The following is a 20415-nucleotide window of genomic DNA, read 5'->3' as shown; positions in this document are numbered from 1 at the left end:
GTGTAGCGTTAGTTGGTAGTGAGGTTTTGATGGGTACAGGGTTAGTTGGTATAGTGGGGAGGTTTTAATGGGTGTAGGGTTAGTTGGTATAGTGGCGAGGTTTTAATGGGTACAGGGTTAGTTGGTATAGTTGTGAGGTTTTAATCGGTACAGGGTTAGTTGGTATAGTGGTGAGGTTTTAATGGGTACAGGGTTAGTTGGTATAGTGGGGAGGTTTTAATGGGTACAGGGTTAGTTGGTATAGTGGGGAGGTTTAATTGGGTGTAGGGTTAGTTGGTATAGTGGTGAGGTTTTAATGGGTACAGGGTTAGTTGGTATAGTGGGGAGGTTTTAATGGGTGTAGGGTTAGTTGGTATAGTGGTGAGGTTTTAATGGGTACAGGGTTAGTTGGTATAGTGGGGAGGTTTTAATGGGTGTAGGGTTAGTTGGTATAGTGGTGAGGTTTTAATGGGTACAGGGTTAGTTGGTATAGTGTTGAGGTTTTAATGGGTGTAGGGTTAGTTTGTATAGTGGTGAGGTTTTAATGGGTACAGGGTTAGTTGGTATAGTAGTGAGGTTTTAATGGGTGTAGGGTTAGTTGGTATAGTGGTGAGGTTTTAATGGGTGTAGGGTTAGTTGGTATAGTGGTGAGGGAGGTTTTAATGGGTGCAGGGTTAGTGTGGTATAGTGGTGAGGGAGGTTTTAATGGGTGTAGGGTTAGTTGGTATAGTGGTGAGGTTTTAATGGGTACAGGGTTAGTTGGTATAGTGTTGAGGTTTTAATGGGTGTAGGGTTAGTTGGTATAGTGGTGAGGTTTTAATGGGTACAGGGTTAGTTGGTATAGTGGTGAGATTTTAATGGGTACAGGGTTAGTTTGTAGGGAGGTTTTAATGGGTGCAGGGTTAGTTGGTATAGTGCTGAGGTTTTAATGGGTGTAGGGTTAGTTGGTATAGTGGTGAGGTTTTAATGGGTACAGGGTTAGTTGGTATAGTGGTGAGGTTTTAATGGGTGTAGGGTTAGTTGGTATAGTGGTGAGGTTTTAATGGGTACAGGGTTAGTTGGTATAGTAGTGAGGTTTTAATGGGTACAGGGTTAGTTGGTATAGTGGTGAGGTTTTAATGGGTGTAGGGTTAGTTGGTATAGTGGTAAGGTTTTAATGGGTACAGGGTTAGTTGGTATAGTGGTAGAGTGGTGAGGTTTTAATGGGTACAGGGTTAGTTGGTATAGTGGGGAGGTTTTAATGGGTGTAGGGTTAGTTGGTATAGTGGTGAGGTTTTAATGGGTGTAGGGTTAGTTGGTATAGTGGTGAGGTTTTAATGGGTACAGGGTTAGTTGTTATAGTGTTGAGGTTTTAATGGGTACAGGGTTAGTTGGTATAGTGTTGAGGTTTTAATGGGTGTAGGGTTAGTTGGTATAGTGGTGAGGTTTTAATTGGTGTAGGGTTAGTTGGTATAGTGGTGAGGGAGGTTTTAATGGGTGCAGGGTTAGTTGGTATAGTGGTGAGGGAGGTTTTAATAGGTACAGGGTTAGTTGATATAGTGGGGAGGTTTTAATGGGTGTAGGGTTAGTTGGTATAGTGGTGAGGTTTTAATGGGTACAGGGTTAGTTGGTATAGTGGGGAGGTTTTAATGGGTATAGGGTTAGTTGGTATAGTGGTGAGGTTTTAATGGGTGCAGGGTTAGTTGGTATAGTGGTGAGGTTTTAATGGGTGTAGGGTTAGTTGGTATAGTGGGGAGGTTTTAATGGGTGTAGGGTTAGTTGGTATAGTGGTGAGGGAGGTTTTAATGGGTGTAGGGTTAGTTGGTATAGTAGTGAGGTTTTAATGGGTACAGGGTTAGTTGGTATAGTGGTGCGATTTTAATGGGTGTAGCGTTAGTTGGTAGTGAGGTTTTGATGGGTACAGGGTTAGTTGGTATAGTGGGGAGGTTTTAATGGGTGTAGGGTTAGTTGGTATAGTGGCGAGGTTTTAATGGGTACAGGGTTAGTTGGTATAGTTGTGAGGTTTTAATCGGTACAGGGTTAGTTGGTATAGTGGTGAGGTTTTAATGGGTACAGGGTTAGTTGGTATAGTGGGGAGGTTTTAATGGGTACAGGGTTAGTTGGTATAGTGGGGAGGTTTAATTGGGTGTAGGGTTAGTTGGTATAGTGGTGAGGTTTTAATGGGTACAGGGTTAGTTGGTATAGTGGGGAGGTTTTAATGGGTGTAGGGTTAGTTGGTATAGTGGTAAGGTTTTAATGGGTACAGGGTTAGTTGGTATAGTGGGGAGGTTTTAATGGGTGTAGGGTTAGTTGGTATAGTGGTGAGGTTTTAATGGGTACAGGGTTAGTTGGTATAGTGTTGAGGTTTTAATGGGTGTAGGGTTAGTTGGTATAGTGGTGAGGTTTTAATGGGTACAGGGTTAGTTGGTATAGTAGTGAGGTTTTAATGGGTGTAGGGTTAGTTGGTATAGTGGTGAGGTTTTAATGGGTGTAGGGTTAGTTGGTATAGTGGTGAGGGAGGTTTTAATGGGTGCAGGGTTAGTGTGGTATAGTGGTGAGGGAGGTGTTAATGGGTGTAGGGTTAGTTGGTATAGTGGTGAGGTTTTAATGGGTACAGGGTTAGTTGGTATAGTGTTGAGGTTTTAATGGGTGTAGGGTTAGTTGGTATAGTGGTGAGGTTTTAATGGGTACAGGGTTAGTTGGTATAGTGGTGAGATTTTAATGGGTACAGGGTTAGTTTGTAGGGAGGTTTTAATGGGTGCAGGGTTAGTTGGTATAGTGCTGAGGTTTTAATGGGTGTAGGGTTAGTTGGTATAGTGGTGAGGTTTTAATGGGTACAGGGTTAGTTGGTATAGTGGTGAGGTTTTAATGGGTGTAGGGTTAGTTGGTATAGTGGTGAGGTTTTAATGGGTACAGGGTTAGTTGGTATAGTAGTGAGGTTTTAATGGGTACAGGGTTAGTTGGTATAGTGGTGAGGTTTTAATGGGTGTAGGGTTAGTTGGTATAGTGGTAAGGTTTTAATGGGTACAGGGTTAGTTGGTATAGTGGTATAGTGGTGAGGTTTTAATGGGTACAGGGTTAGTTGGTATAGTGGGGAGGTTTTAATGGGTGTAGGGTTAGTTGGTATAGTGGTGAGGTTTTAATGGGTGTAGGGTTAGTTGGTATAGTGGTGAGGTTTTAATGGGGACAGGGTTAGTTGGTATAGTGGGGGGGTTTTAATGGGTGTAGGGTTAGTTGGTATAGTGGTGAGGTTTTAATGGGTACAGGGTTAGTTGGTATAGTGGTGAGGTTTTAATGGGTGCAGGGTTAGTTGGTATAGTGGTGAGGGAGGTTTTAATGGGTACAGGGTTAGTTGGTATAGTGGTGAGGTTTTAATGGGTGCAGGGTTAGTTGGTATAGTGGTGAGGTTTTAATGGGTACAGGGTTAGTTGGTATAGTGGGGAGGTTTTAATGGGTGTAGGGTTAGTTGGTAGTGAGGTGTAATGGGTGTAGGAAGAGTGGGGAGGTAAGTTGGAAGAGCAGTGTTTCTTCCCTTTTCCCTGTCCTTTTTGTGTCACAAAGTGTAATGAATTCACACTCTAGAACAGTAGGTAAAAAACACAGGGCAAGATGAGAGAAATAGATGAATAGGAAGGCCCTGTGCGGCTTCACTCTCCACTACAGCAGGTGGCGGTGTACGCACCTTTCAGTTGGTTGCGATCCGCCAAATTTAAAGAATACAATTTTGACTCCTCCCAGTTCTGTGTGCCGTTGCGAGGGGTACTGGATGGTATTCTCATCACCCATCTCGGAGCAGACACTGTAGCGCTGAAACGGTGGTTAACAATATGGAGTAGCATGCACGCGTTTGGGCATTATTTTCTTCCATTCCTTTTGATGGATCTGAACGTTCATTGGAATATACGTTCATCAAACGGTAAGTTCTCCGTGATGCAGACGGTGGCAGCCACGGCCACTCGTTGAGAAATAGACAAATTGTTGTTGCTACTCGCCTATTCAGCTATTGTCTTGCTTCTTCTCACAGCGTCTACGGGTCGATAGGCTCATATACTGTGGCTGAACGCAATGGGGAATTGGTTCCGACATTGCTGGAGTGTTCATTTGTATTTCAGCCGATTAAATATAGCCAGTGTTACTTTGTTGCAATGGTCAGTCCTGAGAATGAAGCCACGCGTTGCGGAGGGAGGACCGGATGATACTATCATGCTCCTCCGAGGGTCATTTAATTATTTAAACGGTCTTTTACCAGGGAGGATCCGTAAACTCAGACTAACACCTGTCATTCTGAAACTCATTTAGGCCGTGATTGTTGTATAATTACCTCACCGTCCTCGAGTTTCATGCTTCGAGTTATTTACCGAGCTGAGAGAGAGAGAGAGAGAGAGAGTAGGCTAATCATTCATGGACATCATTTGTTCGTCATTAGTAGAATCGCGAGCACGGTTGGTGATACAGACAATTTGCTTGTCTGTGTGTCATTCCAGTCGCCTTTTGGTTGTGGTCTGGGGCCGTATGTATCAAGTGTCTCAGAGTAGGAGGACTGATTTAGGATCAGTCAGAATAAGATGACATAGACAGGGTGACGTTATCCTCCTCCTCTGATGTCCCTGTGAACTCCAACCTGATGGCACATGATGCCACACATAGCCTCCCACACCCCAACTCCACAGTGTCCTCCACACCCCAACTCCACACCCCAACTCCACAGTGTCCTCCCACACCCCAACTCCACAGTGTCCTCCCACACCCCATCTCCACATCGTCCTCCCACACCCCATCTCCACAGCGTCCTCCCACACCCCATCTCCACAGCGTCCTCCCACATCCCATCTCCACAGCGTCCTCCCACACCCCATCTCCACAGCGTCCTCCCACACCAACTCCACACCCCATCTCCACAGCGTCCTCCCACACCCCAACTCCACAGCGTCCTCCCACACCCCAACTCCACAGCGTCCTCCCACACCCCAACTCCACAGCGTCCTCCCACACCCCATCTCCACAGCGTCCTCCCACACCCCATCTCCACAGCGTCCTCCCACACCCCATCTCCACAGCGTCCTCCCACACCCCATCTCCACAGCGTCCTCCCACACCCCATCTCCACAGCGTCCTCCCACACCCCATCTCCACAGCGTCCTCCCACACCCCATCTCCACAGCGTCCTCCCACACCCCATCTCCACAGCGTCCTCCCACACCCCATCTCCACAGCGTCCTCCCACACCCCATCTCCACAGCGTCCTCCCACACCCCATCTCCACAGCGTCCTCCCACACCCCATCTCCACAGCGTCCTCCCACACCCCATCTCCACAGCGTCCTCCCACACCCCATCTCCACAGCGTCCTCCCACACCCCAACTCCACACCCCAACTCCACAGCGTCCTCCCACACCCCAACTCCACCCCCCAACTCCACAGCGTCCTCCCACCCCCCAACTCCACAGCGTCCTCCCACCCCCCAACTCCACAGCGTCCTCCCACCCCCCAACTCCACAGCGTCCTCCCACCCCCCAACTCCACAGCGTCCTCCCACCCCCCAACTCCACAGCGTCCTCCCACCCCCCAACTCCACAGCGTCCTCCCACACCCCAACTCCACAGCGTCCTCCCACCCCCCAACTCCACAGCGTCCTCCCACCCCCCAACTCCACAGCGTCCTCCCACACCCCAACTCCACAGCGTCCTCCCACACCCCAACTCCACAGTGTGCTCCCACACCCCAACTCCACACCCCAACTCTACAGCGTCCTCCCACACCAACTCCACAGCGTCCGCCCACACCAACTCCACAGCGTCCGCCCACACCAACTCCACAGCGTCCGCCCACACCAACTCCACAGCGTCCTCCCACACCAACTCCACAGCGTCCTCCCACTGGTACTCCCCCCTGGTACGCCCCGCCCACGGTATGCCCCCCTGGTACCCCCCCCTGGTACGCCCCATCCACGGTATGCTCCCCCCTGGTACGCCCCGCCCCCGGTATTTCCCCCCCCCCTGGTACTCCCCCCTGGTACGCCCCGCCCACGGTATGCCCCCCCCCTCCCCCCTGGTACGCCCCGCCCACGGTATGCCCCCCCCCTCCCCCCTGGTACGCCCCTGTCATGGCCCATGGGAGCTCATTTCCTTTATTTCTAGATCATAGAAAACTGTAACATGCTATTTAGAAAGCAGCAAGTAAAAATGACCCCAGTAATTATCACCTGCTGCTGGTTCATTCACCTCAGTCCGTCAACAAACACCTAGCCTATTAGCTATATCGCTGTAATGTTTTACCCCTGAAAGACGGGCAACTATGACAATGATTCAAACTAACACGTAGCATCAGGACTATGAAGTCCGTTTTAATGATGGATTGAATAAAATCACCAACTCTTTAACATATCTCGTTTCTCATATGACACAGCGTTCACATATGCATTCCAGTAACTAATCAAAGCTCCACACAAACAGACATCAGTGACGCACACACATGATCACATTATCTCATTCACATGAATCATTAGAATATTACTTAGGATTCTGTATTAGTAATGCAGTGGTATAAAATGGTGGTAATGGGTGAACTATAAACTCCAGTGGGCGTTTGAGATGAGTTTAGAAACACTTTTTTCAGCGTGTTTAGAACTGTTTGCATGTTGATTATAGAACTATAGAACGTGTTCATTTTGGAACATCTTATTTTTTTATATTTTTTTTAAGTTCCTAATTTAAGATTAGTACAGATTTTCTCAGGGGACCCCACATGGGGACTAAAGCCCCCACTTTGGGAACCACTGTAACCTCTCTGCTTGCTTCCTCTTCCTTCCATGCTTCACCTCTCCTCTCTTCCTATCTCTGTCCTCTGCTCTTTACCAACTCTCCCCTCTTCCTCCCCTCTTTACCAACTCTCCCCTCTTCCTCTGCTCTATACCAACTCTCCCCTCTTCCTCCCCTCTTTACCAACTCTCCCCTCTTCCTCCCCTCTTTACCAACTCTCCCCTCTTCCTCCCCTCTTTACCAACTCTCCCCTCTTCCTCCCCTCTTTACCAACTCTCCCCTCTTCCTCTGCTCTATACCAACTCTCCCCTCTTCCTCCCCTCTTTACCAACTCTCCCCTCTTCCTCTGCTCTATACCAACTCTCCCCTCTTCCTCTGCTCTTTACCAACTCTCCCCTCTTCCTCCCCTCTTTACCAACTCTCCCCTCTTCCTCCCCTCTTTACCAACTCTCCCCTCTTCCTCCCCTCTTTACCAACTCTCCCCTCTTCCTCCCCTCTTTACCAACTCTCCCCTCTTCCTCTGCTCTATACCAACTCTCCCCTCTTCCTCCCCTCTTTACCAACTCTCCCCTCTTCCTCTGCTCTTTACCAACTCTCCCCTCTTCCTCCCCTCTTTACCAACTCTCCCCTCTTCCTCTGCTCTATACCAACTCTCCCCTCTTCCTCTGCTCTTTACCAACTCTCCCCTCTTCCTCCCCTCTATACCAACTCTCCCCTCTTCCTCCCCTCTTTACCAACTCTCCCCTCTTCCTCCCCTCTTTACCAACTCTCCCCTCTTCCTCCCCTCTTTACCAACTCTCCCCTCTTCCTCTGCTCTATACCAACTCTCCCCTCTTCCTCTGCTCTTTACCAACTCTCCCCTCTTCCTCTGCTCTTTACCAACTCTCCCCTCTTCCTCTGCTCTATACCAACTCTCCCCTCTTCCTCCCCTCTTTACCAACTCTCCCCTCTTCCTCCCCTCTTTACCAACTCTCCCCTCTTCCTCCCCTCTTTACCAACTCTCCCCTCTTCCTCCCCTCTTTACCAACTCTCCCCTCTTCCTCCCCTCTTTACCAACTCTCCCCTCTTCCTCCCCTCTTTACCAACTCTCCCCTCTTCCTCCCCTCTTTACCAACTCTCCCCTCTTCCTCTGCTCTATACCAACTCTCCCCTCTTCCTCCGCTCTTTACCAACTCTCCCCTCTTCCTCCCCTCTTTACCAACTCTCCCCTCTTCCTCCCCTCTTTACCAACTCTCCCCTCTTCCTCCCCTCTTTACCAACTCTCCCCTCTTCCTCCCCTCTTTACCAACTCTCCCCTCTTCCTCCCCTCTTTACCAACTCTCCCCTCTTCCTCCCCTCTTTACCAACTCTCCCCTCTTCCTCCCCTCTTTACCAACTCTCCCCTCTTCCTCCCCTCTTTACCAACTCTCCCCTCTTCCTCCCCTCTTTACCAACTCTCCCCTCTTCCTCCCCTCTTTACCAACTCTCCCCTCTTCCTCCCCTCTTTACCAACTCTCCCCTCTTCCTCCCCTCTTTACCAACTCTCCCCTCTTCCTCTGCTCTATACCAACTCTCCCCTCTTCCTCTGCTCTTTACCAACTCTCCCCTCTTCCTCTGCTCTATACCAACTCTCCCCTCTTCCTCCCCTCTATACCAACTCTCCCCTCTTCCTCCCCTCTTTACCAACTCTCCCCTCTTCCTCCCCTCTTTACCAACTCTCCCCTCTTCCTCCCCTCTTTACCAACTCTCCCCTCTTCCTCTGCTCTATACCAACTCTCCCCTCTTCCTCTGCTCTTTACCAACTCTCCCCTCTTCCTCTGCTCTTTACCAACTCTCCCCTCTTCCTCTGCTCTATACCAACTCTCCCCTCTTCCTCCCCTCTTTACCAACTCTCCCCTCTTCCTCCCCTCTTTACCAACTCTCCCCTCTTCCTCCCCTCTTTACCAACTCTCCCCTCTTCCTCCCCTCTTTACCAACTCTCCCCTCTTCCTCCCCTCTTTACCAACTCTCCCCTCTTCCTCCCCTCTTTACCAACTCTCCCCTCTTCCTCCCCTCTTTACCAACTCTCCCCTCTTCCTCTGCTCTATACCAACTCTCCCCTCTTCCTCCGCTCTTTACCAACTCTCCCCTCTTCCTCCCCTCTTTACCAACTCTCCCCTCTTCCTCCCCTCTTTACCAACTCTCCCCTCTTCCTCCCCTCTTTACCAACTCTCCCCTCTTCCTCCCCTCTTTACCAACTCTCCCCTCTTCCTCCCCTCTACCAACTCTCCCCTCTTCCTCCCCTCTTTACCAACTCTCCCCTCTTCCTCCCCTCTTTACTAACTCTCCCCTCTTCCTCCCCTCTTTACCAACTCTCCCCTCTTCCTCCGCTCTATACCAACTCTCCCCTCTTCCTCCGCTCTTTACCAACTCTCCCCTCTTCCTCCGCTCTTTACCAACTCTCCCCTCTTCCTCCCCTCTTTACCAACTCTCCCCTCTTCCTCCCCTCTTTACCAACTCTCCCCTCTTCCTCCCCTCTTTACCAACTCTCCCCTCTTCCTCTGCTCTTTACCAACTCTCCCCTCTTCCTCTGCTCTTTACTAACTCTCCCCTCTTCCTCTGCTCTATACCAACTCTCCCCTCTTCCTCTGCTCTATACCAACTCTCCCCTCTTCCTCTGCTCTATACCAACTCTCCCCTCTTCCTCTGCTCTTTACCAACTCTCCCCTCTTCCTCCCCTCTTTACCAATTCTCCCCTCTTCCTCTGCTCTATACCAACTCTCCCCTCTTCCTCTGCTCTATACCAACTCTCCCCTCTTCCTCCGCTCTATACCAACTCTCCCCTCTTCCTCTGCTATTTACCAATTCTCCCCTCTTCCTCTGCTCTATACCAACTCTCCCCTCTTCCTCTGCTCTATACCAACTCTCCCCTCTTCCTCTGCTCTATACCAACTCTCCCCTCTTCCTCTGCTATTTACCAACTCTCCCCTCTTCCTCTGCTATTTACCAATTGTCCCCTCTTCCTCTGCTCTATACCAACTCTCCCCTCTTCCTCTGCTCTATACCAACTCTCCCCTCTTCCTCTGCTCTATACCAACTCTCCCCTCTTCCTCTGCTCTATACCAACTCTCCCCTCTTCCTCTGCTCTATACCAACTCTCCCCTCTTCCTCCGCTCTATACCAACTCTCCCCTCTTCCTCCGCTCTATACCAACTCTCTCCTCTTTCCCCGCTCTATACCAACTCTCTCCTCTTTCCCCCGCTCTATACCAACTCTCTCCTCTTCCCCCGCTCTTTACCAACTCTCTCCTCTTCCCCCGCTCTTTACCAACTCTCTCCTCTTCCCCCGCTCTATACCAACTCTCCCCTCTTCCCCCGCTCTATACCAACTCTCCCCTCTTCCTCTGCTCTATACCAACTCTCTCTCCTCTTCCCCCGCTCTATACCAACTCTCTCTCCTCTTCCCCCGCTCTTTACCAACTCTCTCTCCTCTTCCCCCGCTCTATACCAACTCTCTCTCCTCTTTACCAACTCTCTCTCCTCTTTACCAACTCTATACCAACTCTCTCTCCTCTTTACCAACTCTCTCCCCTCTTCCCCCGCTCTATACCAACTCTCTCCTCTTTCCCCCGCTCTTTACCAACTCTCTCCTCTTTCCCCGCTCTTTACCAACTCTCTCCTCTTTCCCCCGCTCTTTACCAACTCTCCCCTCTTCCCCCGCTCTATACCAACTCTCTCTCCTCTTCCCCCGCTCTATACCAACTCTCTCCTCTTGTTCCCGCTCTATACCAACTCTCTCCTCTTGTTCCCGCTCTTTACCAACTCTCCCCTCTTCCCCCGCTCTATACCAACTCTCTCTCCTCTTCCCCCGCTCTATACCAACTCTCTCTCCTCTTTACCAACTCTCTCTCCTCTTTACCAACTCTCTCCTCTTTACCAACTCTATACCAACTCTCTCTCCTCTTTACCAACTCTCTCCCCTCTTCCCCCGCTCTATACCAACTCTCTCCTCTTGTTCCCGCTCTTTACCAACTCTCTTGTCAGTGCTCAGAGACGAGTCTATTTGCCAACCCTGTTTGTATATAACACATGTACTTTATGCAGCCAGTGTTTTTTGAATGTTTAACCCTGTATTGTAGTTTCACTGTACGTTGTCAAGTCACCCTCTCTCCTGTTACATTGTGTTTAGTCTTTTTCTGGAATCAGTTCATGGTTTGAAATTGACTCCTCTTGGAGTCAATTCCAGACTCCAGGAACTTAGGAATGGGAATCAGAATGGACTCCCAATATTTCATGATTTTAACAGTCCTTCATCTCCTGTAGACTGAGATCCAGACTGATCCGTTCCTTGCTGAGACAACATGGCTTCTGACAACACCCAGCGCAGTTACTCCATCATCCCCTGTTTCATCTTCGTAGAGGTAAGTGTCAGTCTGTCTGGTGTTACCTAATAACAGGTAGTACAGTGATTGGAGAAGTGTCAGTCTGTCTGGTGTTACCTAATAACAGGTAGTACAGTGATCTTAGAGGTAAGACTGTCTGTCTGGTGGATCTCTCATAGAGACCAAAGAAGAGTTGGTAAAAAACTAGACTTCCATGTAATGCTAACATTGTCCTCACATTAATTTAGTTGACCAAGAACCTTTCCGATGAAACCAGGTGAATTTCTTCCTCCACGTCTTCTATACCCTTTTCAGGATTCACTTGTGAGGCCATGTGCTAAACAGAGGGAGTAAGGTAGTGTAGTAAGCAACCGAAGATGTCAAGACTAAAAGTAGCAGCCTACAATAAGGGGAAAAACTCCAGGTAAAACTCCACTTTATCTAGTCCTTAGTGCTAACGTTATGTCCTCATCTGACTTGGGTGCAGGTCCTGTTGTTCGTCACATTACCGTCTCTGGTAAACACACACTACATCAAATACAATCAACGTTTATTTGTCACATGCGCAGGAAACAGAAGGTGTAAACGATACAGTGAAATAGTTACTTGTATAGTAGCAATATCAAAATTAAAAAAGTGTCAAGAGAAATATTAGCTGACTCTTACCCAGACACACGTGTCTAAATTGATGGGTCATGTGAAAGAAATGCTGTAACCCCCTCCAGCCACATATCTTTGGTTGTGGTTAGACACACAGTCTGCTACATTACGTTTGGGTTTGGTTGTGGTTAGACACACAGTCTGCTACATTACGTTTGGGTTTGGTTGTGGTTAGACACACAGTCTGCTACATTACGTTTGGGTTTGGTTGTGGTTAGACACACAGTCTGTTACATTACGTTTGGGTTTGGTTGTGGTTAGACAGTCTGCTACATTACGTTTGGGTTTGGTTGTGGTTAGACAGTCTGCTACATTACGTTTGGGTTTGGTTGTGGTTAGACAGTCTGCTACATTACGTTTGGGTTTGGTTGTGGTTAGACACACAGTCTGCTACATTACGTTTGGGTTTGGTTGTGGTTAGACAGTCTGCTACATTACGTTTGGGTTTGGTTGTGGTTAGACACACAGTCTGTTACATTACGTTTGGGTTTGGTTGTGGTTAGACAGTCTGCTACATTATTTGGGTTTGGTTGTGGTTAGACACACAGTCTGCTACATTACGTTTGGGTTTGGTTGTGGTTAGACACACAGCCTGCTACATTACGTTTGGGTTTGGTTGTGGTTAGACAGTCTGTTACATTACGTTTGGGTTTGGTTGTGGTTAGACAGTCTGCTACATTACGTTTGGGTTTGGTTGTGGTTAGACAGTCTGCTACATTACGTTTGGGTTTGGTTGTGGTTAGACACACAGTCTGTTACATTACGTTTGGGTTTGGTTGTGGTTAGACAGTCTGCTACATTACGTTTGGGTTTGGTTGTGGTTAGACAGTCTGCTACATTACGTTTGGGTTTGGTTGTGGTTAGACAGTCTGCTACATTACGTTTGGGTTTGGTTGTGGTTAGACACACAGTCTGTTACATTACGTTTGGGTTTGGTTGTGGTTAGACAGTCTGCTACATTACGTTTGGGTTTGGTTGTGGTTAGACAGTCTGCTACATTACGTTTGGGTTTGGTTGTGGTTAGACAGTCTGCTACATTACGTTTGGGTTTGGTTGTGGTTAGACAGTCTGCTACATTACGTTTGGGTTTGGTTGTGGTTAGACAGCCTGCTACATTACGTTTGGGTTTGGTTGTGGTTAGACACACAGTCTGCTACATTACGTTTGGGTTTGGTTGTGGTTAGACAGTCTGCTACATTACGTTTGGGTTTGGTTGTGGTTAGACACACAGTCTGTTACATTACGTTTGGGTTTGGTTGTGGTTAGACAGTCTGCTACATTATTTGGGTTTGGTTGTGGTTAGACAGTCTGTTACATTACGTTTGGGTTTGGTTGTGGTTAGACAGTCTGCTACATTACGTTTGGGTTTGGTTGTGGTTAGACAGTCTGCTACATTACGTTTGGGTTTGGTTGTGGTTAGACAGTCTGCTACATTACGTTTGGGTTTGGTTGTGGTTAGACACACAGCCTGCTACATTATGTTTGGGTTTGGTTGTGGTTAGACACACAGTCTGTTACATTACGTTTGGGTTTGGTTGTGGTTAGACACACAGTCTGCTACATTACGTTTGGGTTTGGTTGTGGTTAGACACACAGTCTGTTACATTACGTTTGGGTTTGGTTGTGGTTAGACACACAGTCTGCTACATTACGTTTGGGTTTGGTTAGACACACAGTCTGCTACATTACGTTTGGGTTTGGTTGTGGTTAGACAGTCTGTTACATTACGTTTGGGTTTGGGTTTGGTTAGACACACAGTCTGCTACATTACGTTTGGGTTTGGTTGTGGTTAGACAGTCTGTTACATTACGTTTGGGTTTGGTTGTGGTTAGACAGTCTGCTACATTACGTTTGGGTTTGGTTGTGGTTAGACACACAGTCTGCTACATTACGTTTGGGTTTGGTCGTGGTTAGACAGTCTGCTACATTACGTTTGGGTTTGGTTGTGGTTAGACAGTCTGCTACATTACGTTTGGGTTTGGTTGTGGTTAGACACACAGTCTGTTACATTACGTTTGGGTTTGGTTGTGGTTAGACAGTCTGTTACATTACGTTTGGGTTTGGTTGTGGTTAGACAGTCTGTTACATTACGTTTGGGTTTGGTTGTGGTTAGACACACAGTCTGTTACATTACGTTTGGGTTTGGTTGTGGTTAGACAGTCTGCTACATTACGTTTGGGTTTGGTTGTGGTTAGACAGTCTGCTACATTACGTTTGGGTTTGGTTGTGGTTAGACACACAGTCTGCTACATTACGTTTGGGTTTGGTTGTGGTTAGACAGTCTGTTACATTACGTTTGGGTTTGGTTGTGGTTAGACAGTCTGTTACATTACGTTTGGGTTTGGTTGTGGTTAGACAGTCTGCTACATTACGTTTGGGTTTGGTTGTGGTTAGACAGTCTGCTACATTACGTTTGGGTTTGGTTGTGGTTAGACACACAGTCTGCTACATTACGTTTGGGTTTGGTTGTGGTTAGACACACAGTCTGCTACATTACGTTTGGGTTTGGTTGTGGTTAGACACACAGTCTGCTACATTACGTTTGGGTTTGGTCGTGGTTAGACAGTCTGCTACATTACGTTTGGGTTTGGTCGTGGTTAGACAGTCTGCTACATTACGTTTGGGTTTGGTTGTGGTTAGACAGTCTGCTACATTACGTTTGGGTTTGGTTGTGGTTAGACACACAGTCTGCTACATTACGTTTGGGTTTGGTTGTGGTTAGACACACAGTCTGCTACATTACGTTTGGGTTTGGTTGTGGTTAGACAGTCTGTTACATTACGTTTGGGTTTGGTTGTGGTTAGACACACAGTCTGCTACATTACGTTTGGGTTTGGTTGTGGTTAGACACACAGTCTGCTACATTACGTTTGGGTTTGGTTGTGGTTAGACACACAGTCTGTTACATTACGTTTGGGTTTGGTTGTGGTTAGACACAGTCTGTTACATTACGTTTGGGTTTGGTTGTGGTTAGACACACAGTCTGTTACATTACGTTTGGGTTTGGTTGTGGTTAGACACACAGTCTGCTACATTACGTTTGGGTTTGGTTGTGGTTAGACACACAGTCTGCTACATTACGTTTGGGTTTGGTTGTGGTTAGACAGTCTGCTACATTACGTTTGGGTTTGGTTGTGGTTAGACAGTCTGCTACATTACGTTTGGGTTTGGTTGTGGTTAGACAGTCTGCTACATTACGTTTGGGTTTGGTTGTGGTTAGACAGTCTGCTACATTACGTTTGGGTTTGGTTGTGGTTAGACAGTCTGTTACATTACGTTTGGGTTTGGTTGTGGTTAGACAGTCTGCTACATTACGTTTGGGTTTGGTTGTGGTTAGACAGTCTGTTACATTACGTTTGGGTTTGGTTGTGGTTAGACAGTCTGCTACATTACGTTTGGGTTTGGTTGTGGTTAGACACACAGTCTGTTACATTACGTTTGGGTTTGGTTGTGGTTAGACACACAGTCTGCTACATTACGTTTGGGTTTGGTTGTGGTTAGACAGTCTGCTACATTACGTTTGGGTTTGGTTGTGGTTAGACACACAGTCTGTTACATTACGTTTGGGTTTGGTTGTGGTTAGACACACAGTCTGTTACATTACGTTTGGGTTTGGTTGTGGTTAGACACACAGTCTGCTACATTACGTTTGGGTTTGGTTGTGGTTAGACACACAGTCTGCTACATTACGTTTGGGTTTGGTTAGACACACAGTCTGCTACATTACGTTTTGGTTTGGTTGTGGTTAGACACACAGTCTGTTACATTACGTTTGGGTTTGGTTGTGGTTAGACACACAGTCTGTTACATTACGTTTGGGTTTGGTTAGACACAGTCTGCTACATTACGTTTGGGTTTGGTTGTGGTTAGACACACAGTCTGCTACATTACGTTTGGGTTTGGTTGTGGTTAGACACACAGTCTGTTACATTACGTTTGGGTTTGGTTGTGGTTAGACACACAGTCTGTTACATTACGTTTTGGTTTGGTTGTGGTTAGACACACAGTCTGCTACATTACGTTTGGGTTTGGTTAGACACACAGTCTGTTACATTACGTTTGGGTTTGGTTAGACACACAGTCTGCTACATTACGTTTGGGTTTGGTTAGACACACAGTCTGCTACATTACGTTTGGTTAGACACACAGTCTGCTACATTACGTTTGGGTTTGGTTGTGGTTAGACACACAGTCTGCTACATTACGTTTGGGTTTGGTTGTGGTTAGACACACAGTCTGTTACATTACGTTTGGGTTTGGTTAGACACACAGTCTGCTACATTACGTTTGGGTTTGGTTGTGGTTAGACACACAGTCTGCTACATTACGTTTGGGTTTGGTTAGACACACAGTCTGTTACATTACGTTTGGGTTTGGTTGTGGTTAGACACACAGTCTGCTACATTACGTTTGGGTTTGGTTAGACACACAGTCTGTTACATTACGTTTGGGTTTGGTTGTGGTTAGACACACAGTCTGCTACATTATGTTTGGGTTTGGTTGTGGTTAGACAGTCTGTTACATTACGTTTGGGTTTGGTTGTGGTTAGACAGTCTGTTACATTACGTTTGGGTTTGGTTGTGGTTAGACACACAGTCTGCTACATTACGTTTGGGTTTGGTTAGACACACAGTCTGCTACATTACGTTTGGGTTTGGTTGTGGTTAGACAGTCTGCTACATTACGTTTGGGTTTGGTTGTGGTTAGACATTCTGTTACATTACGTTTGGGTTTGGTTGTGGTTAGACACACAGTCTGCTACATTACGTTTGGGTTTGGTTGTGGTTAGACACACAGTCTGCTACATTACGTTTGGGTTTGGTTGTGGTTAGACACACAGTCTGCTACATTACGTTTGGGTTTGGTTAGACACACAGTCTGCTACATTACGTTTTGGTTTGGTTGTGGTTAGACACACAGTCTGTTACATTACGTTTGGGTTTGGTTGTGGTTAGACACACAGTCTGTTACATTACGTTTGGGTTTGGTTAGACACAGTCTGCTACATTACGTTTGGGTTTGGTTGTGGTTAGACACACAGTCTGCTACATTACGTTTGGGTTTGGTTGTGGTTAGACACACAGTCTGTTACATTACGTTTGGGTTTGGTTGTGGTTAGACACACAGTCTGTTACATTACGTTTTGGTTTGGTTGTGGTTAGACACACAGTCTGCTACATTACGTTTGGGTTTGGTTAGACACACAGTCTGTTACATTACGTTTGGGTTTGGTTAGACACACAGTCTGCTACATTACGTTTGGGTTTGGTTAGACACACAGTCTGCTACATTACGTTTGGTTAGACACACAGTCTGCTACATTACGTTTGGGTTTGGTTGTGGTTAGACACACAGTCTGCTACATTACGTTTGGGTTTGGTTGTGGTTAGACACACAGTCTGTTACATTACGTTTGGGTTTGGTTAGACACACAGTCTGCTACATTACGTTTGGGTTTGGTTGTGGTTAGACACACAGTCTGCTACATTACGTTTGGGTTTGGTTAGACACACAGTCTGTTACATTACGTTTGGGTTTGGTTGTGGTTAGACACACAGTCTGCTACATTACGTTTGGGTTTGGTTAGACACACAGTCTGTTACATTACGTTTGGGTTTGGTTGTGGTTAGACACACAGTCTGCTACATTATGTTTGGGTTTGGTTGTGGTTAGACAGTCTGTTACATTACGTTTGGGTTTGGTTGTGGTTAGACAGTCTGTTACATTACGTTTGGGTTTGGTTGTGGTTAGACACACAGTCTGCTACATTACGTTTGGGTTTGGTTAGACACACAGTCTGCTACATTACGTTTGGGTTTGGTTGTGGTTAGACAGTCTGCTACATTACGTTTGGGTTTGGTTGTGGTTAGACATTCTGTTACATTACGTTTGGGTTTGGTTGTGGTTAGACACACAGTCTGCTACATTACGTTTGGGTTTGGTTGTGGTTAGACAGTCTGTTACATTACGTTTGGGTTTGGTTGTGGTTAGACAGTCTGTTACATTACGTTTGGGTTTGGTTGTGGTTAGACAGTCTGTTACATTACGTTTGGGTTTGGTTGTGGTTAGACACACAGTCTGCTACATTACGTTTGGGTTTGGTTGTGGTTAGACAGTCTGCTACATTACGTTTGGGTTTGGTTGTGGTTAGACAGTCTGCTACATTACGTTTGGGTTTGGTTGTGGTTAGACAGTCTGCTACATTACGTTTGGGTTTGGTTGTGGTTAGACAGTCTGCTACATTACGTTTGGGTTTGGTTGTGGTTAGACAGTCTGCTACATTACGTTTGGGTTTGGTTGTGGTTAGACACACAGTCTGCTACATTACGTTTGGGTTTGGTTGTGGTTAGACAGTCTGCTACATTACGTTTGGGTTTGGTTGTGGTTAGACACACAGTCTGTTACATTACGTTTGGGTTTGGTTGTGGTTAGACACACAGTCTGTTACATTACGTTTGGGTTTGGTTGTGGTTAGACAGTCTGTTACATTACGTTTGGGTTTGGTTGTGGTTAGACACACAGTCTGCTACATTATTTGGGTTTGGTTGTGGTTAGACACACAGTCTGCTACATTACGTTTGGGTTTGGTTGTGGTTAGACACACAGTCTGTTACATTACGTTTGGGTTTGGTTGTGGTTAGACACACAGTCTGCTACATTACGTTTGGGTTTGGTTGTGGTTAGACAGTCTGATACATTACGTTTGGGTTTGGTTGTGGTTAGACAGTCTGTTACATTACGTTTGGGTTTGGTTGTGGTTAGACAGTCTGCTACATTACGTTTGGGTTTGGTTGTGGTTAGACAGTCTGCTACATTACGTTTGGGTTTGGTTGTGGTTAGACAGTCTGCTACATTACGTTTGGGTTTGGTTGTGGTTAGACACACAGTCTGTTACATTACGTTTGGGTTTGGTTGTGGTTAGACAGTCTGTTACATTACGTTTGGGTTTGGTTGTGGTTAGACACACAGTCTGCTACATTATTTGGGTTTGGTTGTGGTTAGACACACAGTCTGCTACATTACGTTTGGGTTTGGTTGTGGTTAGACACACAGTCTGCTACATTATTTGGGTTCTCCCTGATGTTGTCTCTCCATCTGGTGATAATGACAGGGACCATCCTCCTGACCTACTACTTTGAGTTAAGTCAGGTCGTATTTAGGTTAGGTTAGGTTGTGTTTGAGTTAAGTCAGGTTGTATTTAGGTTAGGGTTCCAGCCTGATCTCTCCCTGATGTTGTCTCTCCAGCTGGTGATCATGGCTGGGACCGTCCTCCTGACCTACTACTTTGAGCTGACCGACACGTTCGGCGTCCACGTTCAGGGGTTCTTCTGCAACGATGCTGACCTGATGAAGCCGTACCCCGGGGTGGACGAGAGCAGCTTCATCCCTCCCCTCATCCTCTACTGCGTGGTCGCCGCTGTTCCCACCACCATCGTGAGTACTAGGTTACTGACTGACTCTGTCTATCTTGCTGGCTCTGGATCTTTCTCTCTCTTTCTCTCTCTTTACCCACTCTCTCTATCTCTTTGCCCACTCTCTCTCCTCTCTCTCTCTCTTTGCCCACTCTCTCTCCTCTCTCTCTCTCTCTTTGCCCACTCTCTCTCTCCTCTCTCTCTCTCTCTTTGCCCACTCTCTCTCTCCTCTCTCTCTCTCTCTTTGCCCACTCTCTCTCTCCTCTCTCTCTCTCTCTTTGCCCACTCTCTCTCTCCTCTCTCTCTCTCTCTTTGCCCACTCTCTCTCTCCTCTCTCTCTCTCTCTTTGCCCACTCTCTCTCTCCTCTCTCTCTCTCTCTTTGCCCACTCTCTCTCTCCTCTCTCTCTCTCTCTTTGCCCACTCTCTCTCTCCTCTCTCTCTCTCTCTCTCTCTCTCTCTCTCTCTTTGCCCACTCTCTCTCTCCTCTCTCTCTCTCTCCTCTCTCTCTCTCTTTGCCCACTCTCTCTCTCCTCTCTCTCCTCTCTCTCTCTCTCTCTTTGCCCACTCTCTCTCTCCTCTCTCTCCTCTCTCTCTCTCTCTCTTTACCCACTCTCTCTCCTCTCTCTCTCTCTCTCTCTCTTTGCCCACTCTCTCTCTCCTCTCTCTCTCTCTCTCTCTCTCTCTCTCTTTGCCCACTCTCTCTCTCCTCTCTCTCTCTCTCCTCTCTCTCTCTCTTTGCCCACTCTCTCTCTCCTCTCTCTCCTCTCTCTCTCTCTCTCTTTGCCCACTCTCTCTCTCCTCTCTCTCTCTCTTTGCCCACTCTCTCTCTCCTCTCTCTCTCTCTCTTTGCCCACTCTCTCTCTCCTCTCTCTCTCTCTCTTTGCCCACTCTCTCTCTCCTCTCTCTCTCTCTCTCTGCCCACTCTCTCTCTCCTCTCTCTCTCTCTCTCTCTCTCTCTCTCTCTCTCTCTCTCTCTTTGCCCACTCTCTCTCTCCTCTCTCTCTCTCTCCTCTCTCTCTCTCTTTGCCCACTCTCTCTCTCCTCTCTCTCCTCTCTCTCTCTCTCTCTTTGCCCACTCTCTCTCTCCTCTCTCTCCTCTCTCTCTCTCTCTCTTTACCCACTCTCTCTCCTCTCTCTCTCTCTCTCTCTCTCTTTGCCCACTCTCTCTCTCCTCTCTCTCTCTCTCTCTCTCTCCTCTCTCTCTCTTTGCCCACTCTCTCTCTCCTCTCTCTCTCTCTCCTCTCTCTCTCTCTTTGCCCACTCTCTCTCTCCTCTCTCTCCTCTCTC

General features: G+C 47.2%; 1 protein-coding gene across 1 annotated transcript in view; it reads left to right on the top strand.

Moving 5' to 3' along the window:
• Window positions 1-3689: 3689 nt before the first annotated feature.
• LOC129818064 (phospholipid phosphatase-related protein type 1) overlaps window positions 3690-20415 on the top strand; it is a 30169-nt gene continuing 13443 nt past the window's right edge. The window contains exons 1-3 of the mRNA XM_055873607.1: window positions 3690-3874; window positions 10997-11094; window positions 18961-19149. Of these exons, the coding sequence (XP_055729582.1) occupies window positions 11035-11094; window positions 18961-19149 (249 nt within the window). The 5' untranslated portion in view covers window positions 3690-3874; window positions 10997-11034. The remainder of the gene's footprint in view (window positions 3875-10996; window positions 11095-18960; window positions 19150-20415) is intronic.

The sequence above is a fragment of the Salvelinus fontinalis genome, chromosome 21 (assembly GCF_029448725.1).
Source record: "Salvelinus fontinalis isolate EN_2023a chromosome 21, ASM2944872v1, whole genome shotgun sequence".
Classification (NCBI taxonomy): domain Eukaryota; kingdom Metazoa; phylum Chordata; class Actinopteri; order Salmoniformes; family Salmonidae; genus Salvelinus; species Salvelinus fontinalis.
Note: the sequence above shows the minus strand (reverse complement) of the source record. Positions and strands in the feature narration are given on the sequence as shown.